General features: G+C 42.4%; 2 protein-coding genes across 3 annotated transcripts in view; both read right to left on the reverse strand.

The window, feature by feature from the left end:
• rhpn1 (rhophilin, Rho GTPase binding protein 1) overlaps positions 1-8,640 on the reverse strand; it is an 18,350-nt gene extending 9,710 nt beyond the window's left edge. The window contains exons 1-3 of one of the 2 annotated variants that reach the window (XM_084011687.1): positions 8,494-8,640; positions 8,090-8,177; positions 5,381-5,496 (exon numbers count right to left, since the gene is read on the reverse strand). In XM_084011687.1, the coding sequence (XP_083867813.1) occupies positions 5,381-5,496; positions 8,090-8,177; positions 8,494-8,513 (224 nt within the window). In that variant the 5' untranslated portion in view covers positions 8,514-8,640. The remainder of the gene's footprint in view (positions 1-5,380; positions 5,497-8,089; positions 8,178-8,493) is intronic. The other variant, XM_084011686.1, reaches the window with a different exon arrangement.
• Positions 8,641-13,262: 4,622 nt separating this feature from the next.
• On the reverse strand, positions 13,263-22,203 carry LOC311014786 (uncharacterized protein). The gene is made up of 3 exons (XM_084011600.1): positions 21,446-22,203; positions 19,769-19,822; positions 13,263-14,564 (listed from the first exon to the last, which is right to left on the reverse strand). The coding sequence occupies exons 1-3, from the start codon at positions 21,843-21,845 to the stop codon at positions 14,332-14,334; spliced, it is 687 nt and encodes a 228-aa protein (XP_083867726.1). The 5' UTR covers positions 21,846-22,203; the 3' UTR covers positions 13,263-14,331.
• Positions 22,204-22,691: the final 488 nt, after the last annotated feature.

The following is a 22,691-nucleotide window of genomic DNA, read 5'->3' on the forward strand; positions in this document are numbered from 1 at the left end:
GCTCAGCATCACTAGGGAACTAGCAGGTGTGACTCTTCAACATGGATGTCAACATGACACCATAAACCAAATGAGCAGTAGGGTTTTCACTACCTCATCTTTCCACCCTCTCTTCATTCACTTCAAGGCTTTCCACTCCTCCTCCAATCACAGGGGGATCTCACACAGCTGGGGGGGCTGAGGTCAACAACACAATGTTCCTGGAAGTCTGAGGCAATACTGGGTTGCTATAGTAATTCATAACATACAAATGCCAAAGACCCCCCCAATTATGCAATCATTATATTTCACTGGCTCGCTGCTAATGAGATGGAGTCGTGTGTCTAAAGCACAAAGACTCGCAGCACTGAAATCACAAAATCACTGATATTTTGAACATATATTAGTGCTTTTGGGCAGCAGCCTACATTGAATCCACACAGTGGAAAGACTGACAGACACTTTTCCTTATTTCAGTCTCTCAGTTTGATCAGGTAGAAAGCTGAATGGAGTCTGAGTCATAAAATGCATCAGCTGTCAAAGGCAAACTAAAATCTAAATAATCAGCGTGTGGTTATAGATAAACATGACAGTTAAAGGAGAAATCCGGTCATTTTTGACCCCATGTCCGTTGTCCTCAGGGTCATCCCAACTTATTAGAAGCAAAAAACCCGACAAAAATTGACGTTGCCTAGCCCGAGATCTGTACCTGCCTGGCAGCCTTCCAGACTCGCTACAATGCTAACCCATTGGGGCACCGTTGTATCTGCTTTCCTGGGCCACAGAAAACAATTCCAAGACCTATGCAACACAGGTTGTGTCCGTACGAGACACCACGGCGCTCGTTTAGCACAAATAGTGTGGCAAAACGACATTAATATGTGTGTTTTAGCATGAAGTTACTCACCTCAAATCACCCCGTAGAGTAGACATTAGCAGTAGACAGCCGAGCGCCTGTCGTCCCTCCCAGTCACGCAGAAACGAAAACGTTTTTCACGTAGTTTTGATTTTGTATCCATAAAGAAACGACCGAGCAGTGCAGTCGTCATGTCCATAATAAATCCATGAAGCTGTTACGTCCATATGTATGACTGTTACAACATAGCAACATAGCTTCAGCTAGTAACGTGCAGGGCGCTCGTCCGTCCCAGTCACCGCAGAAACGAAGACGTTTTCCTCGTAGTTTTGATTTTGTATCCATAAAGAAACGACCGAGCTGTGCAGTCGTCCTGTCCGTAATAAATCCATGAAGCCGTTATGTCCATATGTGTGACTATGTTACAACAGTAGCCGGGAGCCAAAACAATGCAAGTCTCGCGCAAGTTCCCGTCTGCCGTCCTCAATCTGGAGCTGTTTTCAAGCCAGTACAGTGAAACATCTTGGACAGTCGCGCGAGGGTCACTTTGTTCTCACTCTGTTGATGAGAGACTGCAGTCTGCACGCGCGACACGCTACACGCTACACGCTACACGCGACACGCGACTCCCACTCATGCCGTCAACACAACTAGCCTACTGAGACTGCGCGAGATTTGTTGTCGCTGTAGCAGCTTCAACTGTCACAAAGGCTAAGCAATCTTACTATGTAGGCTAGCGCCAGTTACACTGTCATATGGACATGACGGCACTACTCGATGGAAAGAAGTTTGTCACTAGTGGCTTGAAAACAGCTCCAGAGTGAGGACATCGGGAGACGGGAACTTGCGCGAGTCTTCCATTGTTTTGGCTCCCGGCTACGATTTAGCTGTAAGCTATCGTTGCTATGTTTCTGCGGTGACTGGGACGGACGAGCGCCCTGCACGTTACTAGCTGAAGCTATGTTGCTATGTTGTAACAGTCATACATATGGACGTAACAGCTTCATGGATTTATTACGGACATGACAACTGCACTGCTCGGTCGTTTCTTTATGGATACAAAATCAAAACTACGAGGAAAACGTTTTCTGTGGTGACTGGGAGGGACGACAGGCGCTCGGCTGTCTACTGCTAATGTCTACTCTACGGGGTGATTTGAGGTGAGTAACTTCATGCTAAAACACACATATTTATGTCGTTTTGCCACACTATTTGAGCTAAACGAGCACCGTGGTGTCTCGTACGGACACAACCTGTGTTGCATAGGTCTTGGAATTGTTTTCTGTGGCCCAGGAAAGCAGATACAACGGTGCCCCAATGGGTTAGCATTGTAGCGAGTCTGGAAGGCTGCCAGGCAGGTACAGATCTCGGGCTAGGCAACGTCCATTTTTGTCTGGTTTTTTGCTTCTAATAAGTCGGGATGACCCTGAGGACAACGGACATGGGGTCAAAAATGACCGGATTTCTCCTTTAAGAGCTGGAGATGAATATTTATACTCCAACATCTCAAAAACCTCAAAAATCCTATTCTCTTTTTTCCTCTTAATTCTTGAGCACATATAAGTTCACTCAAAGCTCCCTTAAATGACATTTGGGTGAGTAGATTAAGTATTAATATAAGTATAAACTAGGATAAACTATTCTTTAAATGGATGCAATCCTTCGATTGATGGCAGGACACACAACAAATTATTTCCCTCTGGAACTTCTCTCATCGTCCCTTATGAAACAGATGTGTGTTTTAGATATTCGGGAAACATGTTTGCTATTGTTGCTTTTGCCATGACACTCAAGTTACGTTTAACACATGATCAAACACAGTTAATGCTCACCTTTGAGCTCCTGTAAATAATGTTAATCTGTCCAGTTAGACCATTTATCCTCTCCTATCTTCATCTGTCACTCCCTGTCACACACACACACACACACACACACACACACACACACACACACACACACACACACACACACACACACACACACACACACACACACACACACACACACACACACACACCTATATCTAGGATGAAGCCAAGGGCAATCTGATTAGTCAGCTTTAAATGGGCTGCCAAATACCCCCTTCAGACACACCCACACGCACGCACAACATACTGCAGCTTTTAAGAGGAAAAAAAAGAACTTTCTTCATGTGAAAGCTACAACTAACTACCCAAGACACAAGGAGAGGTTGAAGTCTCGCTTTTTAGCAACCTGTGACATTTTTCTAAGAAGCAAACTATCTGACAGGAAGACCAGGACTGAATTCCCATGAAGAAACTCAGCCTGCAGCACACAACTTCATCAGACATTCACAATCAAACCTGATGTGTTACAACCCGTCTGTCATCTGTAATAACCCCCCCTCTCCCAACCAGCCCACCCACCAGCTCTCAGGCTACCACCCAGTTCCTAGAGTGGGAAAGTGAAAGTGAGATGGTGTGTGAGAGTGTGCATGCGTGCGTGTGAGTGAGTGTGTGTGTGTGTGTGTGTGTGTGTGTGTGTGACTGTGAGTGTGTTCGTGTGTGTGTGTGTGACTGTGACTGTGTGTGTGTGTGTGTGTGTGTGTGACTGTGTGTGTGTGTGTGTGTGCGTGTGTGTGTGTGTTCGTGTGTGTGTGTGTGTGTCCGTGTGTGCGTGTGTGTGTGTGTGCGCGCGCGCGTGTGTTCGTGTGTGTGTGTGTGTGTGTGTGTGTGTGACTGTGTGTGTGTGTGTGTGTGTGTGACTGTGAGTGTGTGTGTGTGTTACTGAGTGTGTGTGTGTGTGTGTGTGTGACTGTGAGTGTGTGTGTGTGTGTGTGTTACTGAGTGTGTGTGTGTGTGTGTGTGTGTGTGTGTGTGTGTGTGTGTGTGTGTGTGTGTGTGGACTAGTTTAGTTGACCGGATAGGGGGAGGACAGAGAAAGGTCTGACAGCAGCAGACACATAAGTGGGGGATGAGCCTGCTGGAGCTCCATTGGGAATCTCTGCATGAGCACAGGACAGGAGGCGGACACAAAGCCCACTGATTACAGGCCGACAGGCTGTGTGGGGGGGACCTCTTTGTCTCTGTGACCCACCGTCCCAATAGAAAGGGCAGGAGCGCTTGTTTTATTTCCCCTCAACTGAGTCATCACCTTTTAGGATAACAGCCTAAATCCAGTCAAACAAAATCACTAGCCATTACAGAATCAGTCCAATCTGTTATTTAAGAGCAATTATAAGTGCTGATTAGTTGATTCTTCAATCAACAGGACATTCATGATCCAACTTTAATAATTGATTCATTATTTTGTATCTATTTAACCTTTGTTAAACCATACATATATGTGTCCAAGCAACAGTCCAAACAGTCTAATATATCACATAAGACAACGAAAAGTGGTGCATTATTGCATTTAAACAGTGAGAAAAGGGTCATTTTGGGGTGAAAAGTCCAATTATCGAAGAAAAAGTTGTCAATTGATTGCTGATCAATGCATGATCTAATCATTTCAGCTGTAGTTTTATGTGATAACTGAGTATGTGAGGATTTTGGAGAGTTGAGAAGAGATTTGAGGACCTTGGACACCGGAGTAAGTAGACTGAACAATCATGACTATAATACTTGGTAGCCCTGCATTCTATCATCAACCTATCCCCCAAAGTGCTGGAATTATAATGAGGTGGCCGTGTTTCTGTTATTTCCTGTGTTGATCTTGTTCTGATTCTGACCACTGCTGACTGAGGAAGAAAGGAGCTCCTGGCTTTAATTAAGTGGCCTCTCCTCCTCTGTCTACTCCCAAATTCACTCTTAAACCAGTAAAGGAGTGTGTTTTCACAGAGTTTTGCATGGTGCACTATCCATGCTGTAAATGTACTCGGAACTACCACAACAACAGTGTAGACCTAATGTATGCACATACATTAAACAGTTCCTTTCAGCCTCTGTGGTGAGTAACTGAAGTGGCGAGTCGGAGAAATGTCCAGAGGAGGCAAGGCAGCGAGACAGAAGCTGGAGGGGATAAAGATGACGCTAATGTTCTCAGAGAGAATACTTTGATGTTCTGCCACCCGGTCCTCTTTTCTTATCCAATAACAGTCTTGTGTGCTGGTGTGAATGACATAAAGTAGAGTTATAAACGGGGTGCTGCTGATGTGTGTGTGTGTTTTGGAGGGGGTGATCTCTGACCTCTTCCCATCACAGGACACCAACACACATGTGACTGAACCAACTAGCTGACAAAGAGCCACCAACCACCACCGAGCGAAGAATAGCCTTGATCTGCACATGGCAGACAGGAAACGCTGCTGTATGAGAAGCTTTCAAAGTTAATGCCATGAACAACGTGTCCACCTCAGCACATGGGACACGTGGAAACCAGCATGAAGTTTACCCTGGTACAGGTCAGAAACTCACTCACGCCAGCGCATCATTTTAATGAATCATGTGATATTACCTTGACACAAGCTCAGTGATGTAGTCAAGCACCTTATTTTGAAAAATCTCCATTGCAGGAAAGGTCCCTTAACAACTAGAATGAAAGTAACTATGACTTCCCAGAATACGAGGGGGGAAAGAAGCTCACCTGAACAGGTTCTCTGCTCCGGCTCTCATGCGCATCTCCTTGTTGATCTGTTGGTTGATGCGAGCTCGCCGGTGCTGCAGCTTACTGCGCTGAGTCTGGGCAAAAGGATCGCATCCCTGCAGAGAGCACATATAGAGGAGTCAAAGAAGTCATGCATTATGTACTACAGCAGTAACTGTCTATCTGACTCTTTTCAGTGTTGAAGATGTGTCTGTGTCTACTTCAGGTGCTAGTTAAGAAATCCAAAAAGACTCAGACGCAGTCATTTTACCTCGCTGGTCATCCAACACGCTTCATTCACTCCACAGAAACCAAACAATACAGACTTTTAAACATTTCCACTGTTTACTAGCCCTTGCACGTTCCTGATGCTACATCTGACAGGCAGTGGGGAAGTACACTATCGCCTATTGTTAGCAGGTGGTATGAATATGCACTATTTTTGGTGGAAAAGAGGTGACTTGCTTGTTTTGCCATTTGTTGCATTATTTGTCTACATGTTCCAGCAAACACACTGTACATAAACGGAAGAGCTGCAACGATCGATCAGCTGCCCATCGAAACTGGCCCATCTTCAGCTGATCTGCATATTTCCATTTTATGTGTGCCACCATCACATTATGTTATGTACGTCGGCACACAGCGGCACAGACAACATGTGTCTGTAAGTAAAGCTCACAATTTGTCACAACAGGGAGTCCAAAATCTGCCTTAAACAACCATATGATAAACAAAATATGTGGAACAACTATCCTAACACTGACAAGAGAGGATGGAACTAAATACAACTGAATGCTGAATAAGACATTTTTAGGGGAACAAAAATATACTGAAAACACACTATGAAAGACTGGACAGACAGAGGACAGAGGGACTGGATTGAGTTCTAGACAGCGAACCGGAGCGAGGACTGGATGGAGGACTGGAGCGAGGACTGGACGGAGGACTGGATGGAGGACTGGATGGAGGACTGGAGTGAGGACTGGAGCGAGGACTGGACAGAACGTCGACTGAGAGGTCAGAGGTGATGGGAGTGTCAAAGGGGGCGTGTCCAAGAGGAAGGAGAGGAGGGAGACCTTGTGCATGCTAAATATGGTAATAACCAGACATGGTCCAGCAGGAGGAGAACCTTCTCCAAGAAGGATAATATGTTTAATAGAAAGAGGATCTGGTGGTGATGTGTCACATTGTGGAATGTCTGCTGGCTAAAATAGCAATCTATCATAAAATGCACCACTTTTAAAAGGTAAACAGACGTACAGAGATATGATGGATGAAGCAGCTGTACTGTAAACACCCTGAATACTCCCCTTCCTTGTCCTTGTGCCTCCTTCCATCACCCGTTTCTCCTATTCTCTCACCCTTTCCCTCTCACCCAGTTACGGTGCTTGTTGAGCATACACAAGTAATCCTCAGAGTGCTGTGTGGATTAGGATTCTGGCCCAGCTCCCACCTTTGCTCAACCACCAGGAGGGCAGGAGGATTCTCCAGCACAGATAAGGTCTAAAGAAAACCTTCCATGTCCAGGTGACTTTCTCTGAGCATGCGTTGTCTTCCTGCGACGCAGATATATCCGTAAATGCGTAAGTTGCTGTTTCCAGCACAGTTTGCTACCACTCCAGCAGCAGAACAGGTGCTTTTATTCCCATGTTTCCCCATCCAGGGTTTCACCATTCATGTTGTCCGTCGATATGCTGCATACTTTGACTCATAGTTCAAATGACGGGGGAGCTAAGTGGAGCTTGGCTCCCCAGAAAAGGACACAAGCTCCCCTGAATCAGTTTGACATTTTGTTGTTTTATTCCAATCAACAGTCAAAGATGAGCATGAGGAAAGGTAGAGTGGCAGAGCAACAGAAGGAGAGAGAGAGCGAGGGAGCTGCAGAGAGCTGTTTGATTTTGCTGTGGTTAAAAACAGCAGCTAAATAATGCTCAGCTGTTTGGCTCCAGTGATGCGTTGCTTTGTGATTATGTGTTTGCTCTGATTAGGATATTAAACTTCTCGTGTGATTGTACATTGTTATTATTGTACCTATATGAAATGTTACTGACGTTATTAATAATCTCTTGGCACCTCACGATTAGATTCCAATTCAGGTCAACGATTTGATTCTAAACCGATTATCAATGCATCAATCGGTGTGTGTAGGTGAGTTAAGTTGTGTGTGTGTAGGTGTGTGTGTCTCTGTCTGTAGGTGTGTAGGTGTGTGTGTGTGTGTGTGTGTGTGTGTATAGGTGTGTGTGTAGGTGTGTGTGTAGGTGTTTGTGTAGGTGTGTATAGGTGTGTGTGTAGGTGTGTATAGGTGTTTGTGTAGGTGTGTATAGGTGTGTGTATAGGTGTGTGAAGGTGTATGTATATAAAAGAGTGTATAGATGTGTGTATAGGTGTGTGTGTGTAGGTGTGTGTATAGACCTGTGTATAGGTGTGTGTCGGTGTGTATAGATGTGTGTGTGGGTGTGTGTATAGACCTGTGTATAGGTGTGTGTGTGGGTGTGTATGAGTAGGTGTGTGTATAGACCTGTGTATAGGTGTGTGTAGAGATGTGTATGAGTAGGTGTGTGTATAGACCTGTGTATAGGTGTGTGTGTAGGTGTGTGTAGGTGTGTATAGATGTGTGTAGGTGTGTATAGATGTGTGTGTAGATGTGTATGAGTAGGTGTGTGTATAGACCTGTGTATAGGTGTGTGTAGGTGTGTGTAGGTGTCTCACCTTCCGGATGCTCCCACTGAGGCTGCCCTCTGTGGGTAACGTTAAGGCCATTTCCTCGTCCGAGGCTCCGTCTGACACCTCCAACTCTCTGTGGACAGGAAGGTGTTGTTTTACTCACAAGGGTCACTATTTAAGCTAAACTTGCCACATATCATTAAATATGATCGTATAAACTAACATATCTTTTAAATATGACTGTATAATCCAACAAATCTATTAAATATGACCATATAAATGAACATATCTTTTAAATATGACCGTATAAACTAACATATCTTTTAAATATGACTGTATAAACTAACACATCGTTTAAATACGACCGTATAAACTAACATATCGTTTAAATATGACGCATAAACTCCTAAAAACTGAACATTAAGCTAGCAACTCGTTTGACTACTTGCCGTGTTGCAGGTTCCTCCATCGTGAGGCTCGACAAGGCGGCCAGAAAGTCCTACATGTCTCCTAGCTTTGTGTAACTCCGAGCAGACATGAGGCTCCAACAGTCAGCCAACATTCCCGATGAATGAATCCCGTTTTTCTCCTCAAACAAGCAACTTTACTCCGCTACTTACTCCGCTACTTGGTCCGCTAGCAGCTCCTCCGCTCGCCTTCTCCGGCTGCAGCTGCCAGAGCTCTTTCACGGAGGCGGGCCGCCAGCGGAGGAGACGGCCTATCGCGTTGCAGCCTGTGAGAGCGACAATCGATGTAACAAATCATGCGGAGGATTAGTACCGAACGACAGCCTAACCTGACCAATCACAAGTCGCTTCAGGCGTCCCCCCTACTCCGCGGTCCGTTGCTACGGCAACGTCAGGAGTGTGGCTTGTGTATGCTCGATGTGTGGGCTCCGAACAGATTGTAGAGGCTCCGCCTGCTCCGCGAGACTGAAAACACGAATGGTTATAACTTTATAACTTCATTTGATTTTTGGTTAAAAAAATTTTTTTAATTAAAAATAATATTAATATTAATTAATACTATATATATAATATATATATATATACATACATATATATGTCATAAAAGCCCCCTTATACATATGTATTTCACTATCGTATTTACTGTTCAATAACATCAATAATCAGAAAACAACAATGTCACTGTTATTCTTCTTAATTCAAAACTTCTACTTTTTTGAATCAGTACTACTTTGTTGAATCAGAACTTCTACTTTGTTGAATCAGAACTTCTTTTTTAACCCAAGTATCTGTACTTCTACTTGAGTAGAGAATGTCTGCACTTGTGATGCCTCTGCACATACTTTTCTAATGAAGCTGATTTTGATACTCAATTAAAGTATTATAATGGTGGGGAGGTTATCTATAAAAACACATGTTCCCAAAATACGGGTGATCTGTTTCTTAAATTGAAGTACAGTGCCCAACATGGTACATGGTGTGTGCAATGTAGCATCCAGTCCGTCAGTATTGCTATCATGCTAAGTGAGATCCAGGAGCCAATTATTATTATCATTATTATTATTATTATTATTATTATTATTATTATGATTATTATTATTATTATTATTATTATTGTTGTTTTTGTTGTTTTTGTTGTTGTTGTTGTTGCCTAACGGTGGTAGGACATACTGAAATTACTTGGCGTCATTTGGTGGAAGTTGCTTTGGTGGACTAAAATAAATTAGTGGAATAAAATTAAAAAAACAAAAGCTCAAAAGCGAAAAATGATTATTACAAATTGTCAGGAAAATGTCAATAGTCCAAGTGTATGTTGGTGATGGACTGATTTGCTGCAGGTATTATGGTGTTTGGCCACTTGGGGGCAGTTTTTTCAAGTAAATATCACATTGTATTTCTATGGTATGTCGAAACATTTTTATAGAAGTTGGAAACATTATTTGGTTTAAGTCACTTAACTAAAATACTCGTTTATGAGGACAAGTTGACGCATGATCAGTTATTAAATTGCAGCATGATTTAAGATATCTTAACTCACAACAGCAGAATTATCATACTCCATTTGGACATGTTTGCTCTGGGAGACACAGATTAAAGACAGCAAAATTAAAGGATGTGAAACAAAATAAAAATGAAAATCAACATCAAACAAAGTTATGACTTTTACTTAATTTACATTTCAGAGAGTTGGTCAAATCAAACTCTGTGCTGCTCCACACGCTTGAGTATACAAGCCTGTGGAACATCCAATCAATCATTTAGTGTGCTTTGCTTTCGTTTTCAGCACAAACAGTGAGGAGGATCTGCTGTCACAGTGAAAAATGCCTCTGTTTAGTTCAAGCTCTCCTCAAAGTCAACCGACAAAAATGAACATGAGGCTATTCACAGATGCAAATTGATTTTCTGGGTCATTTTAATCACAAAGTACCACAAATGGCTTTTTAAACTAATTTCCTCTAAAGTGTACAATTATTTGAAGGCTTTGTCACTCATGATCGTATAAATATTGAGTACCCTAACAACCACAACTTCTTTTAACGTTTCTGTTTGCGTAAGGCTTGAACAGACCGGATGTGACAGGATATGAAATGTTAACTGGTCTGTGTATTATTGGACTTTGGAGAGAGCAAGCTAGATGCTTCTCCCTACTGCAAACTTGGTTGATAAAACTGAATCGAGTACAATCATACAATGATTGAATAGCACCATAATACCTTTGTATTTAAATGATATGGGGATACAAAGCTATGAAACTAATTAAGATTAACCATTTGATATCCAAAGGGAGTTTATCATATTAACGCAGGGTCTGATAGTAAGATAGTAAAGCCCTTTGTCTAAAAAATGTGTCTGGTGCCTTCTTGACCGAGAAAAGACAGAGGAGCAGCGGTCATACAACATGTTCCTTGGACAAAACTGTAACTTCTATCGGTTCGATATGAGTCGTCAGCAGTGAGGACCCCTTGATGCATAAGTCGACGCTCAATTTGTGTGTCTAGTGTCAAAAATGTGAGTTTGGTCACAGGTTAGAGACTTGGTACAGTTTGGTCAATTTCAGATTTGCAGGCTCTGATTAAAAATGGGGGCCAATCGAGCAGTTGGTGGTACTACCTCTCACTTTCAGGCAGTTATGGCCAAATATGTAAATGTGTTGGTTTCCATAGTTACATTTCTTAGACCAGCACAAGATGAGCTCATTTAAAAAATAATAATTTTGTATGTTGTCAAGAGTTGAACATATTTTTTGATCATTTTTTACACATGCTGTACTGTAGCGATGATGTCATCTACTCTAGGTCTGAACATTCTGTGCAATACACACCCATTATAAAATCAGAAACGGAAATAGAACAGAAAACAGCACCACTTTAAGGAATGATTTTAAACTGGAAAAGCTGAACACAATTTTAGTAGTGCAACGTCTTGGAAGTTGTTTAAAGTTGAAATGGAGTCTGTGGCTGTAAACCTGTGGAGGGACTATCATTTCCCAGTGGAGTATGTTTAAGAGGATTTGAAGTCTCCATAGACTTCCATTGTATAAACATATTGAATAAAGCTTATTATTTTAAAAAGTATAACACGAGTACAAAAGTTAAAAACAGTCCCAATGTGTCCTTAAAGAGTTGAATATTTTGATATTTGAATGTTTTTCATAGCTTTAAGTGGAAGTAGCAGAGAAGCACTAGTGGGATGCATTTGAAGCATTAGAATTCAACACAGTAGACATGTTTTGATAGGCATATTGTAGCCTCAAATCAGCTGAGCTCCATCAACCAACTGGAGACAAGTTGACTGGAGACAGTTGACACAGGTTGCATGTCTATCAAGTAATCAGTTGGTTTAGCTCTGCCTGGCTTATAGACTGGACAGACACATTCTTGCGTTGGAAATCAAGTGTTGGCTGTTTAGAAGGAGTAGCTCCTTGGACAGGGGTGCTAGCACTCGGGTCGTTAGCGATTAGCTTTGTTGAGGCATGTTGTTTGAGCAGGTGCTTCTGAAGATTTGAATAACTTTATCTTTGATGTAGATGAAGTTTTAAGACCTGAACAAACAGCCTTTTTCCTTGACCTCTTGGAGGAAAAAAACGATGTCCATATTTGACACTGCGCTGCGTGAGCACGGCTGCGTTAGCAGGCTGCGTTAGCACCATTGTATGTCACTGCGATATTTTCCCGTTAATAGTCTGCAATTTACGAATACTGGTTTCTTACTAAGGTGTAGCTTTGTATTTCACAAATTCATAGCAGCGACCAACATAACAAATTATACAACACAAAATATTAAACATTAGTGGATCCCACTGTGATTGGACCAATGTTTCTTCTTTGAGTTAAGCAGAATTTCATGACACCTATGTACTTTCCAGTTGATATCATAGTACATGCGAGCTGTGTGCAGTGCTCATTAGTATTTCCACAGCATCTTCACAGCAGTTGGTCACTGCATAGAAGAACATCTGAGACTGGGAGTTGCAGAGGGAGGGGTGGATGTAGGAAAAACATACTGCAGCATGCATCTTCAAGGTCAAATTCCATCTATGGATTTTATGGTTTTAATAGAAAGAATAGAAAGTCCAAGCTGTACATTAGTGATTTCCCCCTCAGTTCTGTGATAAAAATGTTATTTTAATGCTCTCCTGGAGTAAAACATTTCATTCTGTAGTCCCATTGACCTCACAGACATTTTAGACATGCCCTTCACTGTTGATGTAATTTGAATGCTTAATTAATTCAAGTGAAGAAAAGCAAAACACTTTATGCCGGGAGCTGAAAAGATCAATCAGCAAACTTATGCAGGTATTAGATAGAAATATTACACAATATGCATGCGTATTATGAAATTATTTCACACCATATATTGGTCTTAAAATGGAAATAAATGAAAGCATCATACAATGTCAAAATCTGATCAAATAAAACGACTTATTGGTTTGACAAAAAAAAACTTAACTCCAGTTCTTTCAGCCAGTATTGTGGGAATTTGATCTCCATTAAAACTGAATTACATGGGGGTACAAGATTTGTTTTCAGGTTCCGAGGTCAACAATGAACTTTCAACACTCACTTCTCATTAGACATGCGCACACATCCAAAGGTCAACGTCACTAATGGATATGAAACTAATACAGAAGTGAATAACAATAACACATTTGCCCAGGAGTATTTATTTGATGACTTGAAAGTGATGGTGGCATCAAGGTGGTGAACCAGAATTCTGAGATTTAGCATCTTGGAAATGAGCTCTGCTGCAGAGATAAACGCCTTTTTATCATATTGCACTCAATATAGATAATACATTCTATTCAAGTATCACTTTACGCTGTGTCCCCACTTGTGTGTATAAATATCTTCCCAAACACACGGTTTAAGAAGCCAGGTGTGAAGGGTATAATGGTCACAGCAGTACATAGCCCTTAACAGTGAGGTAAGAAAGGTAAAACAGGCTTTAGGCCATGTCACATGAAATATCACACATTAGAAAGATGATCAAGCAATAGGCAAGATTTGCTTCAAAGTTGTTGCCATGTTAGACATTTAACCAGAAAGGTGAAGAAATCATAAATATCCTATTACTGAAAATAGTCAGATTAATTTTTCTTTACATAACAGGCTGTGATTATTTTTTCCCCCCTTTTTTTCGGGTGTAACCAGAGCATTAAAGGGTGGTTTTGCACTTGTTCACATCAAGCTAATAACATATTTGTGTTTTATTACTGTGTAGTTGGTCTTTTGCCCCCCAGTAATAACAGTGTTATTAAGCAAAAAAAGTAGAAGAACAGGTGTCGCTTTCTTGTGTCATTTGAGATGCTCAATATTAATTTTACAGTAATAACAATGCATTACAATAATAAGTGTCTCAGTGTACAGGAACATGAAACATTGATGTTTTTAGGAAGGTGAAGTGTTTAGGTGTGCTAGCAGCAATCTTACAATAAGCACATCTCGGCATGTATTGTGTACTTAGAGTAATTACATGGAGTTTGTGGTTCCTGTGAACTGCATGTTAAAAGAGTGGGATTTCCACATGGAATAAGGGGAGCACGATGAGAACAAAGAACAACACAGTTGTTTCTCTGCCTGCTGTAGCTGGCTGCAGCCGTTCTCTCCAGTCATCTCCACAGAAAGGAGAACAACCAGATGCAAAACATCAGCAATGTCCAATGTTCCGAAGACCCTTTTGGCCCAACATTACAGGCAGTACAGCCCGCCTGCAGGTGATAAAACAGTGGATAGAGCTTCACTTCATGACAGACTTGTAAATCCACTTGAACAAGCAAACACGCTGCTTCATTTCTCTCAGGGAAGGTCAGAAGGTCACAGGTTAAGTCCCCGAGTGAGTGTCTGGAGGTCGCTGCTGTAACATCTCATCTATGGTGACTACTGTCTCCTCCGGCCTGCTGGAGCTCAGGCAGCTGGTGTGGTTCAGGGATATGTAGCTGATTTCCATCGGCTTGGGCCTCTCGTTCAACTCAGTCCTCTCGTTCATGTTGTTGGTGATGAAGTTTAGTTCAGTCTTGTTGCGGTCGGTGACTCGACGAGAACCAATCACCCAATCTGAAGAGAGCAGAGGGATAATAGTGGCGTAACTCTGGAAGGGAGATTTTTAAATGTTTGAAGCAAGCATTTACTCAAGATTTGGTTTCATAAGTGATGAATTGATATATGTGTTTGTGTTTGTTTCAGTTTGCTGTGTGTTCCTTCTCAAGAAGGGTCTAGCTGCAGAGCTCCAGGCTCAGGCCCACCTCCGCCGTCAGACCCTTTCTGGTCCCAAGCTTGGAGGAGGAAGAGATGTCGTATCATGATGTATGCCAGAGACAAACATCACTATACGACAGTATGCATTTATTAGCTTGATGTAGCGACACAACCTCAACCAGTAACTCCAAGGTCAACAACACAACCCTAATACTTGATACAGCCTAACTGTAACTTATAAAGTTACACAACGTAACACCGAGAAGCAAATCACTTGTACTAACCTTATGAGTTTGCTAACATTAGCTAATCTAAGATAGCTATGCTAGCATTGTTAGCAAAAGCAAACTAGCATTAATGTTAACTGAAATGATTACATCCTTTTGTTGTTGTGCTAAAGTAACATTAGTTTGCTAAGACAATTAGTATAGCTATGTCAATCAGCTATCAAAATACTACAAGTATCAAAAGTAAAAGAGCAGTTGCTCCTTTTTATTACAGAATATTGTATTATTTTGTTCTTAGCTCTAACAAATACATGTGGTTGAATTTTAATGTTGTAGTTCATCAATGTGGAGCCAATTTGATCCATCCTTCATCATCCATCCATCATCATCCATCCATCCATCCATCCATCATCCATCATCCACCAATCATCCATCCATCATCATCCATCATCCACCAATCATCCATCATCCTCCATCCATCATTATCCATCATCCACCAATCATCCATCACCCTCCATCCATAATCATCCATCCATCCATCCATCAATCCATCCATCATCATCCATTCATCCATCCATCCATAATCCATCCATTCATCCATCATCCATCCATCCATCCATCCATCCATCCATCCATCCATCCATCATCATCCATCCATCCATCCATCCATAATCCATCCATTCATCCATCATCCATCCATCCATCCATCCATCCATCCATCCATCCATCCATCATAATCCATCCATTCATCCATCAATCATCCACCCATCATCAATCAATCATCCATCATCCATCCATCCATCATCCACCAATCATCCATCATCCATCCATCCATCCATCCATCCATCCATCCATCCATCATCATCCATCCATCCATCCATCCATCATCATCCATCCATCCATCCATCCATCAATCCTCCATCTACCAATCCTCCAGCCATCCATCCATCCATCCATACAACCATACATACATCCGATCATAATATTAAATTGTTTATAATGCACATCAGAATTTCCTGAGGACAAGGTGGAGTTTTCAAATTGCTCGTTTTGTCTGATTCAACCAACAGCAAAACGGCAAAGAAAAAAAAAGAAAAATTCAGGACGTTATCGCGTGACACATTTTTTTTGTCAAAAAGTGACTAAACCAACTGTCAAAATAGTTGCCAATTGCCTAGACAGGCATCTTACTCTAAAAATATAAAAGCCCCAGAACTCCAATGTAAACAGTCTTTTTTTTTTTTTTTTTACCTTTGACACATTGGGCCCTAGTTTCGTAGACCAGGCGCAGTCAGCTTTCAGCGCAGCTGCGCCGCGCCGACGGGGTGTGTCCGCCTGGACTTTGCAAGTTTCGTGGACCGCGCAGGCTCGCGCAGGCACACCTCCCGTCTCGCCCACCGGCGCAAGTGGGAAAGAGGGAGGAGAAGAAGGCGTGAGTGGGAGACGAGGAGGAGACGAGGCGTGGACTGGGATTAATACAGCCGATTCAGATCTTCACCAATCAAATGAGCTCCTCTCCTCACCTTTAATGCGTTAGGGGAGGTTCAGTAAAAGTTCCGTCATTTGACAACCCGATGACAGAAGCAGCGCCGCTGCTCCCACCACGCGCATCACACGCAGTGCGCGCGTATCATAATAATAACAATGTCCATATTATAAAAAACAGGAGAGAGAGAGGGAGATGTTTTGGTCCGAGAGGCTGAGTTTCTGTTACGCGTGCCATCCGCCTTTGATCTGACGTCAGATGTGACGGGACAATCTATATAGATATAAATTCACGTGTTGATTCAATTAGTTGCATTAAATAGTGTTTGTTGTGGTTATGTATTGCATTTAAATGGGCCTGGACCTGTGGAAACCTGCCTGTGAGGTCTTGGTGACGTGTGCGCACTGCGCGCCGTCAGCCAAACTTCCACTCCGCCAGCTGTGATTCGCATTGAATGAATGGACTTTATTTACGCCTTGCGCCGAAAGTAGACCAGAGGGGTATTCCATCAAACTCGCTAAGTGCAAAGCCGGGCTCATTTCGATAAGCCTCGCTACCTTTAGCGAGAGTTGCGTTCCATCAACGTGACTTGAGGGACTCTCAAGTAACCATGGGAATTTATCCGACCAAACTAGCCTGCCCTGGGGCAGGCTAACCATCAGGCTTACTTTAGCGGGGGTTTCAGAGAAGTCCGTCTGTCGGAAACAACTGTACCAGCAGAAGGTTCCGCCAAGCCTAGTCCTCGTGATTTCATCACGTGAAAGACCAAAAATTACATATATGAAGTACAAACTATATTTGCATCAAGTGTCTAAGAATACATGCTTGCAATTAAAAAATATGAATAAATCGTTTATTTCCTGAACACCGACTATCTAAATACATATCTATTTCTTGTGTTGCTAGTCTCCCAGTTGGGTGAGTGGTGATGCACCTGCCCCCAGGTGCAGGCAGTCCTTGTTCACATCCCGGCCAGGACGTCTTACAAATCTTTTTTTTTTGATTGCATAATTGTCTTTAGATCAGAGAATTAGACCAACATTTTACTTTAACTATGATAAATATGTCATACAATTTCCCCAGAACCCAAATATAACTTGCAAAAACATGATAGATATAATAGCATGTTCTAGATCCCAATGACAAAGGCATTGCTGCATGCAATTTTCAGCCACATAAATTCCTTTCAGGTGAGTTCATTAATAGGTTCATTGAATTGTTGAGATAAATGAGTTGGTCAATGTAGATGCATTTACTAGGCCTATCTAAAAAAAAAGAGAGAGAAAGAGAGAGAGAGAGAGTTCGGCCAAAGAAAGAAGTTTCTCAAACTTCCATAGTCGGGAATTGAACCGTGGGCGGCCGCATGTACAGCCGGCACGTTACCTCTACACTATCCTCACATTAGAGAAATTGTAGTCAGAGTTATATTAGAACATGTTACTCTTAACGGTACTTCCGTATTAAATCGCTCGGCAATTCTTGCCCAAGCAGCCTCGTGATTTTTATTTATCACTACAGTATTCCCTTTTTCGGTTATGATGGGTTTGTACTCCTCATACAGTTCCATCAATAATTTTTGCTCTGGTCTTTTCTGCCATTTTCTCGATGATTCGACATTCCTGGTTCTGGTCTGGCTTCATATCCCGTGAACAGCGTAACACAAGACAACATTAGCCTGGCTTGAATAAGCCTCAACAAGGCGCGGCTGAAATGCGTTAATGGAACGGGTTTAGCCGCAAGTGGAAGTTGGCGTTAGTTCTAACCAGGCTTAACCAGGTAAGCGCCGCTTTAATTAGCGAGTTTGGTGGAATACCCCTCAGGTTGGAGCTGGCGAGCTTTCAGCGTAGTCTCGGCGAGGCTTTTTGCCACGAAACTTCCGCTACGCCAAGCTGAATCTGTGACGCCTCCCCCTGCTGCGCCGCCACACCCATCTTGGCGCAGGCGATCCACCAAACTGCCAAACTGACGGTGCGCAAGGCTGCGCGGGTCGAAACTTGCATTGCGCCGGCTCCGCCGCCCTGCGCCGCCCTGCGCTGCACCACGAAACTAGGGCCCATTGTCCTGTTAATCATTGTTTCATTTTGACTTTGAGGTCAGACTGAATGTAGGATTTACAGGCAGGGCTGTGGTATCACTGCTTTTCTTTGAACAAAGGGTCTCACTGTCTCCACTAAAGCCTTCATCGATGCAACAAGTAAAAACAAGCAAGCATAGGATTTAGAACATATACAAAACATGGCTTCAAGCTTCATCCCACAGAAAGTTATGATCAGTTCAGCCTCTGTAATTCCATTAGAGGCAGAGCACCATCAAATTGTTTGTGGGGGAGCTGTCTGCCGCACAGCCGCCCCATCATCAGCGCTGGAGCCTGTTTGAATAGAGACACATCCATCATTGTTCTGTCAGATGAGCAGCTGAGATTAAGGCCGACGGTTGAGTGTGAAGAACAGACAGAAGGCAGAACGGGATTCCTCAGAACTGAAACCAAACGGACCACCTCAATTTCAAGAATCCTCTTTTTTTTAAGGTTGAAGCGTGATTTCATTGTTGTTCATTGAATTATGCTTCTATGACACTGACTTCTGTTACTTGTAGGTGACAATAATAACTAATAATAGTAATGGACCTAATAATAACAACAGCAACCAAATAATAGATTATTTTAAGGATAATTCTGTTACATCTTGGATATTATGTTCATAGAGATGTTCATGGTTTCTATCAGTTCTTATATTATTCTCTACTCATTAAATTAATTACTGAGATTGCTATTGTGATATTTCTTGTTCATCAGTTTACTGACTTAAATATCACAATACGAACCTATAAAATAACTTTACACGATAAAGAAGATTAGTCCATATACATGAATACTATTGTGCAATGCTGGACTTCCTCTAAGTGATGTTACCATGTTTTCTGATCTCGACTGTAACGTTATTATTACTGATATAAATGAAGGCCACATCCTTGAAAACAAGACGTGAGTTGTAATAAACCTATTAAAATCTTTTTATGAATGTGTCCTCAACCTTTCCAATGTTTTCTTTGTCCTGATGTTGCATCATGTCAGGAGAGTGAAGCATCTCACTGTGAGCAGGAGGCTTCACGGTGTCTGTCCAACCTTCCTCTGGTGAACATCCTCCACATTTACACCTCAGCGAAACTCCCAGGAGGCTGTTTGTGTGAATGTTTGTGTGTGAGTGTTCATGTGGTAGGTGTGAAGGTTAGGGGATGTGCAGGGAGACAGACAGATAAGCTCTTACTGCCGGCCACTGAAGGGGGTCAGCATGTCTCTGTGGCAAAGCTGAGTGCTGCAGACTGTGACCCATGTGGGCCTCGGGTTTTACCTGGTTCACTGGTTTCCCCAGCACCACCTTCAGCAACCATCGACCTGCCTCCACCTACATGCAGTGAGCAAGGGAACAGGCGTGTTAGTGAGGCTGCCTCTCATGTTTAGTTTAGTATATTTATTGAGCACACATTAACATCAAATGGTGCAAGGGGGGTAGGAAGCTCAATGGGCTTGTACAAGAGTCCCACCCCTTTCAATAATCACAGTTAAATGTATAAGGCTGACAAATTAACTTTGGCAAAGAAAGGAGATAAAGTACAGAAATAATCCATGTTAATTAGGAAATTAAAAAAATCAGGAGACAAAATACAAAAGTAGTCAAAGATGGAAGAATACGTGACGGATGGATTTGATAGATGTGATAGATAGAAAAGTGTTGAGAGGAAATGGAGAGGGCAGGAAGTAACTAGATGATTCATGGCAGGAGAAGATGTTTTTTAAGCTGTTTTTTAAAGAGTGAGTGGGAAGCTATGGATTTCAATAGGAAAGGTATTCCATTCCATAGCATGAGGCCTCTGTAAGGCATGTTAAATTGATGATGAGATGACTGGGTATAAAGGGTACAAATAGATTATTATTATTACTGTGTCTACGATGTGAATGCATGTCTAATGACAGAGTTAAGAAAGATTGAAAAGAGTCCGGAAGATCTTGGTTTCTGTAAATGAACTTTTGAATGAACAAACATATCTGATAGATATTCAATTTGTGAATTGGTAAAACAGAAAAACTGATAAAAAGTGGTGCTGATGGAGCATATCTGTTTGAATGTGAGATGAACCTTAACAACCTCTTTTGAATAATGCATAATTTCTTGGGATGGTTAGGATATTAAGCTGCCAAGACCACATTACAGTAGTTCCGGTAAGGAAACTAAAAGCTGTAGTGAAGGTTTAAATGAGCAGAAGGATGAATCAGAGGACACACTTTTCTTAAAATGATAAAGACGAAGCAAGAAGCAGAAACAGAGGTCATTTAAACACGACTGGTGTCATAATGTGATGTCATAGTGCAGGGCCAGCTCATGCCTCCTCTTTCAGGTCCTGTGCAAGATTTCATCTTCCCATGTACGGTACAACACAACAAAGCTAATCTGTTGTTGGTTTAACTGTTGAGCAAAACTACGTGGGTCCGTTACACAGTTTTAACAGACACTTGCCAACTTATAAGAAAGCATTTGTGTTTCACAGCCCTATAACTTTGTAGTTCTCTATACTGCATTATGTTATTGTGTTACATGTGTTATTTCTCAATAAATCCAAAATGTACTGTGGTGCAGGAAATCCTCCAATTTGGTATAATCCCCCTAAATTCTTACCATAATACAATTCATTATAGCTATTTCAAAAATTGTGTATGGTAAAATATCTGCTTGGCTTTTGGTCATGATCCTGAATTTGTTTTCCCCAAATCCTAAAATCACCAAAAGATTTGGCATAATCAACATTTTTATGTTAAAACCATGTTTATGGTAAAATCTTAAAACACCCTCAGAATTTGTTGCAGCACCCCCAAATCTGAAAAGTTGAAATACATTTTCTTTTTTGTGATAATAACGTTTTTTTTTTTAATTGGACCCCCATGTCTAACTTTGTTGTCATTAACCACAAAAACCCCAATAAATCTCCAAATTGTTGACATTATTACACACACACACACTAGGTTTACATACCGACAAAGTCATTCACCACATCTTTGACCAGGTGTCCAACTATCGCATAGGCCACCGCCACCACCACCAGCGCCGCCACCACCAGGTAGAGCACGGCTTTGGGCAGCGGGATGGAGTCCCGTGCTGGTGTCTGGTAGTCCGTGTACAGCATGTCGCTCTCGGAATAAGAGTACTGGAAGACGTGCTCCATGCCCGACGTGTGGTTGGAGTTGAGAGGCGGGTGACTTGCGCTCATGGCGCTGTCCGGCTGCAGAGCCGTCACCATGGTGGTCGTCACATCCTCCGCTTTGTCCATGTTCACCAAGCCTGTAGTTTTATTCATCAGAGGCAAGATCTGAGACAGGAAATAGCTCCAGTCCGTTATGGCACTCGTGTTGCATAGAAACATTGTTTCTAGCATGTAATCACCGCGGGGAGGTCGGAGTGTGCAGGGTCACCGATGCGCAAACAAACCTGTCGTCTGTGAGAGAAGCGGTAGTATCAGTATTGGGTTGTTTTATAGTCCAACAGGTCCGGTGCCAAAGTCTCACCGGTGCCTCTGAGAACGGACTTTCAGCGACGAACCGTAACACCTCGTTGATGGACGGGCGGCGCGGCTTTTACGCACCAGAAAAGAAATCATTTTGTGCGCAAACTGCGTTACTGAGTTAATTCCAAAAGTGAACAGTGGCAGAGAAAAGCAGGCTGCAATGTCGTCCAGGTGAAGCAACGTGTGTCAGCAATCTCCTCCCTACCTTAGACACGTTTGGGACGAAGGAGCCCCGGATGTGTGACTGCAGACGCGGCGTCCCCGCGCTGCCACATCCTGAAAATCACACGTGAAAACCCGCAGGAGTCACGACGACCCGCCCCCCCCCCCCTTCCACCACGCTCCTCTCGGAGGTGTCTGGGACTGCAATGTGCGCCTTGTGGGAGAGCGGGGACACCGGGACACCGGGACACCGGGACACCGGGACACCGGGAGCCACTTATTCCATCTTCCCGTCGAGCTCCCGTGAGACGGTGATCCTCTGCAGACTGAGGCTCTGTGGCCGGACTCAATCGAAATAAGGAACTTTACAAAAGATTTAGATTTAGGAATCATTCAAATGAGCACAGGTATAATAAATAAATAAAAAAAAAAACTCCTGTAAAAATAAAAAAAAACCTCAAAATTAAGCCGAATCAATAGTAAAAAAAATAATAAAAAAAACGTAACACAAATTAAAAATTGAATTTAAATTCAGCTTTGATGAAAATGTAGTTC

The sequence above is a fragment of the Eutrigla gurnardus genome (genome assembly GCF_963514095.1).
Source record: "Eutrigla gurnardus genome assembly, chromosome: 6".
NCBI classification, from domain to species: domain Eukaryota; kingdom Metazoa; phylum Chordata; class Actinopteri; order Perciformes; family Triglidae; genus Eutrigla; species Eutrigla gurnardus.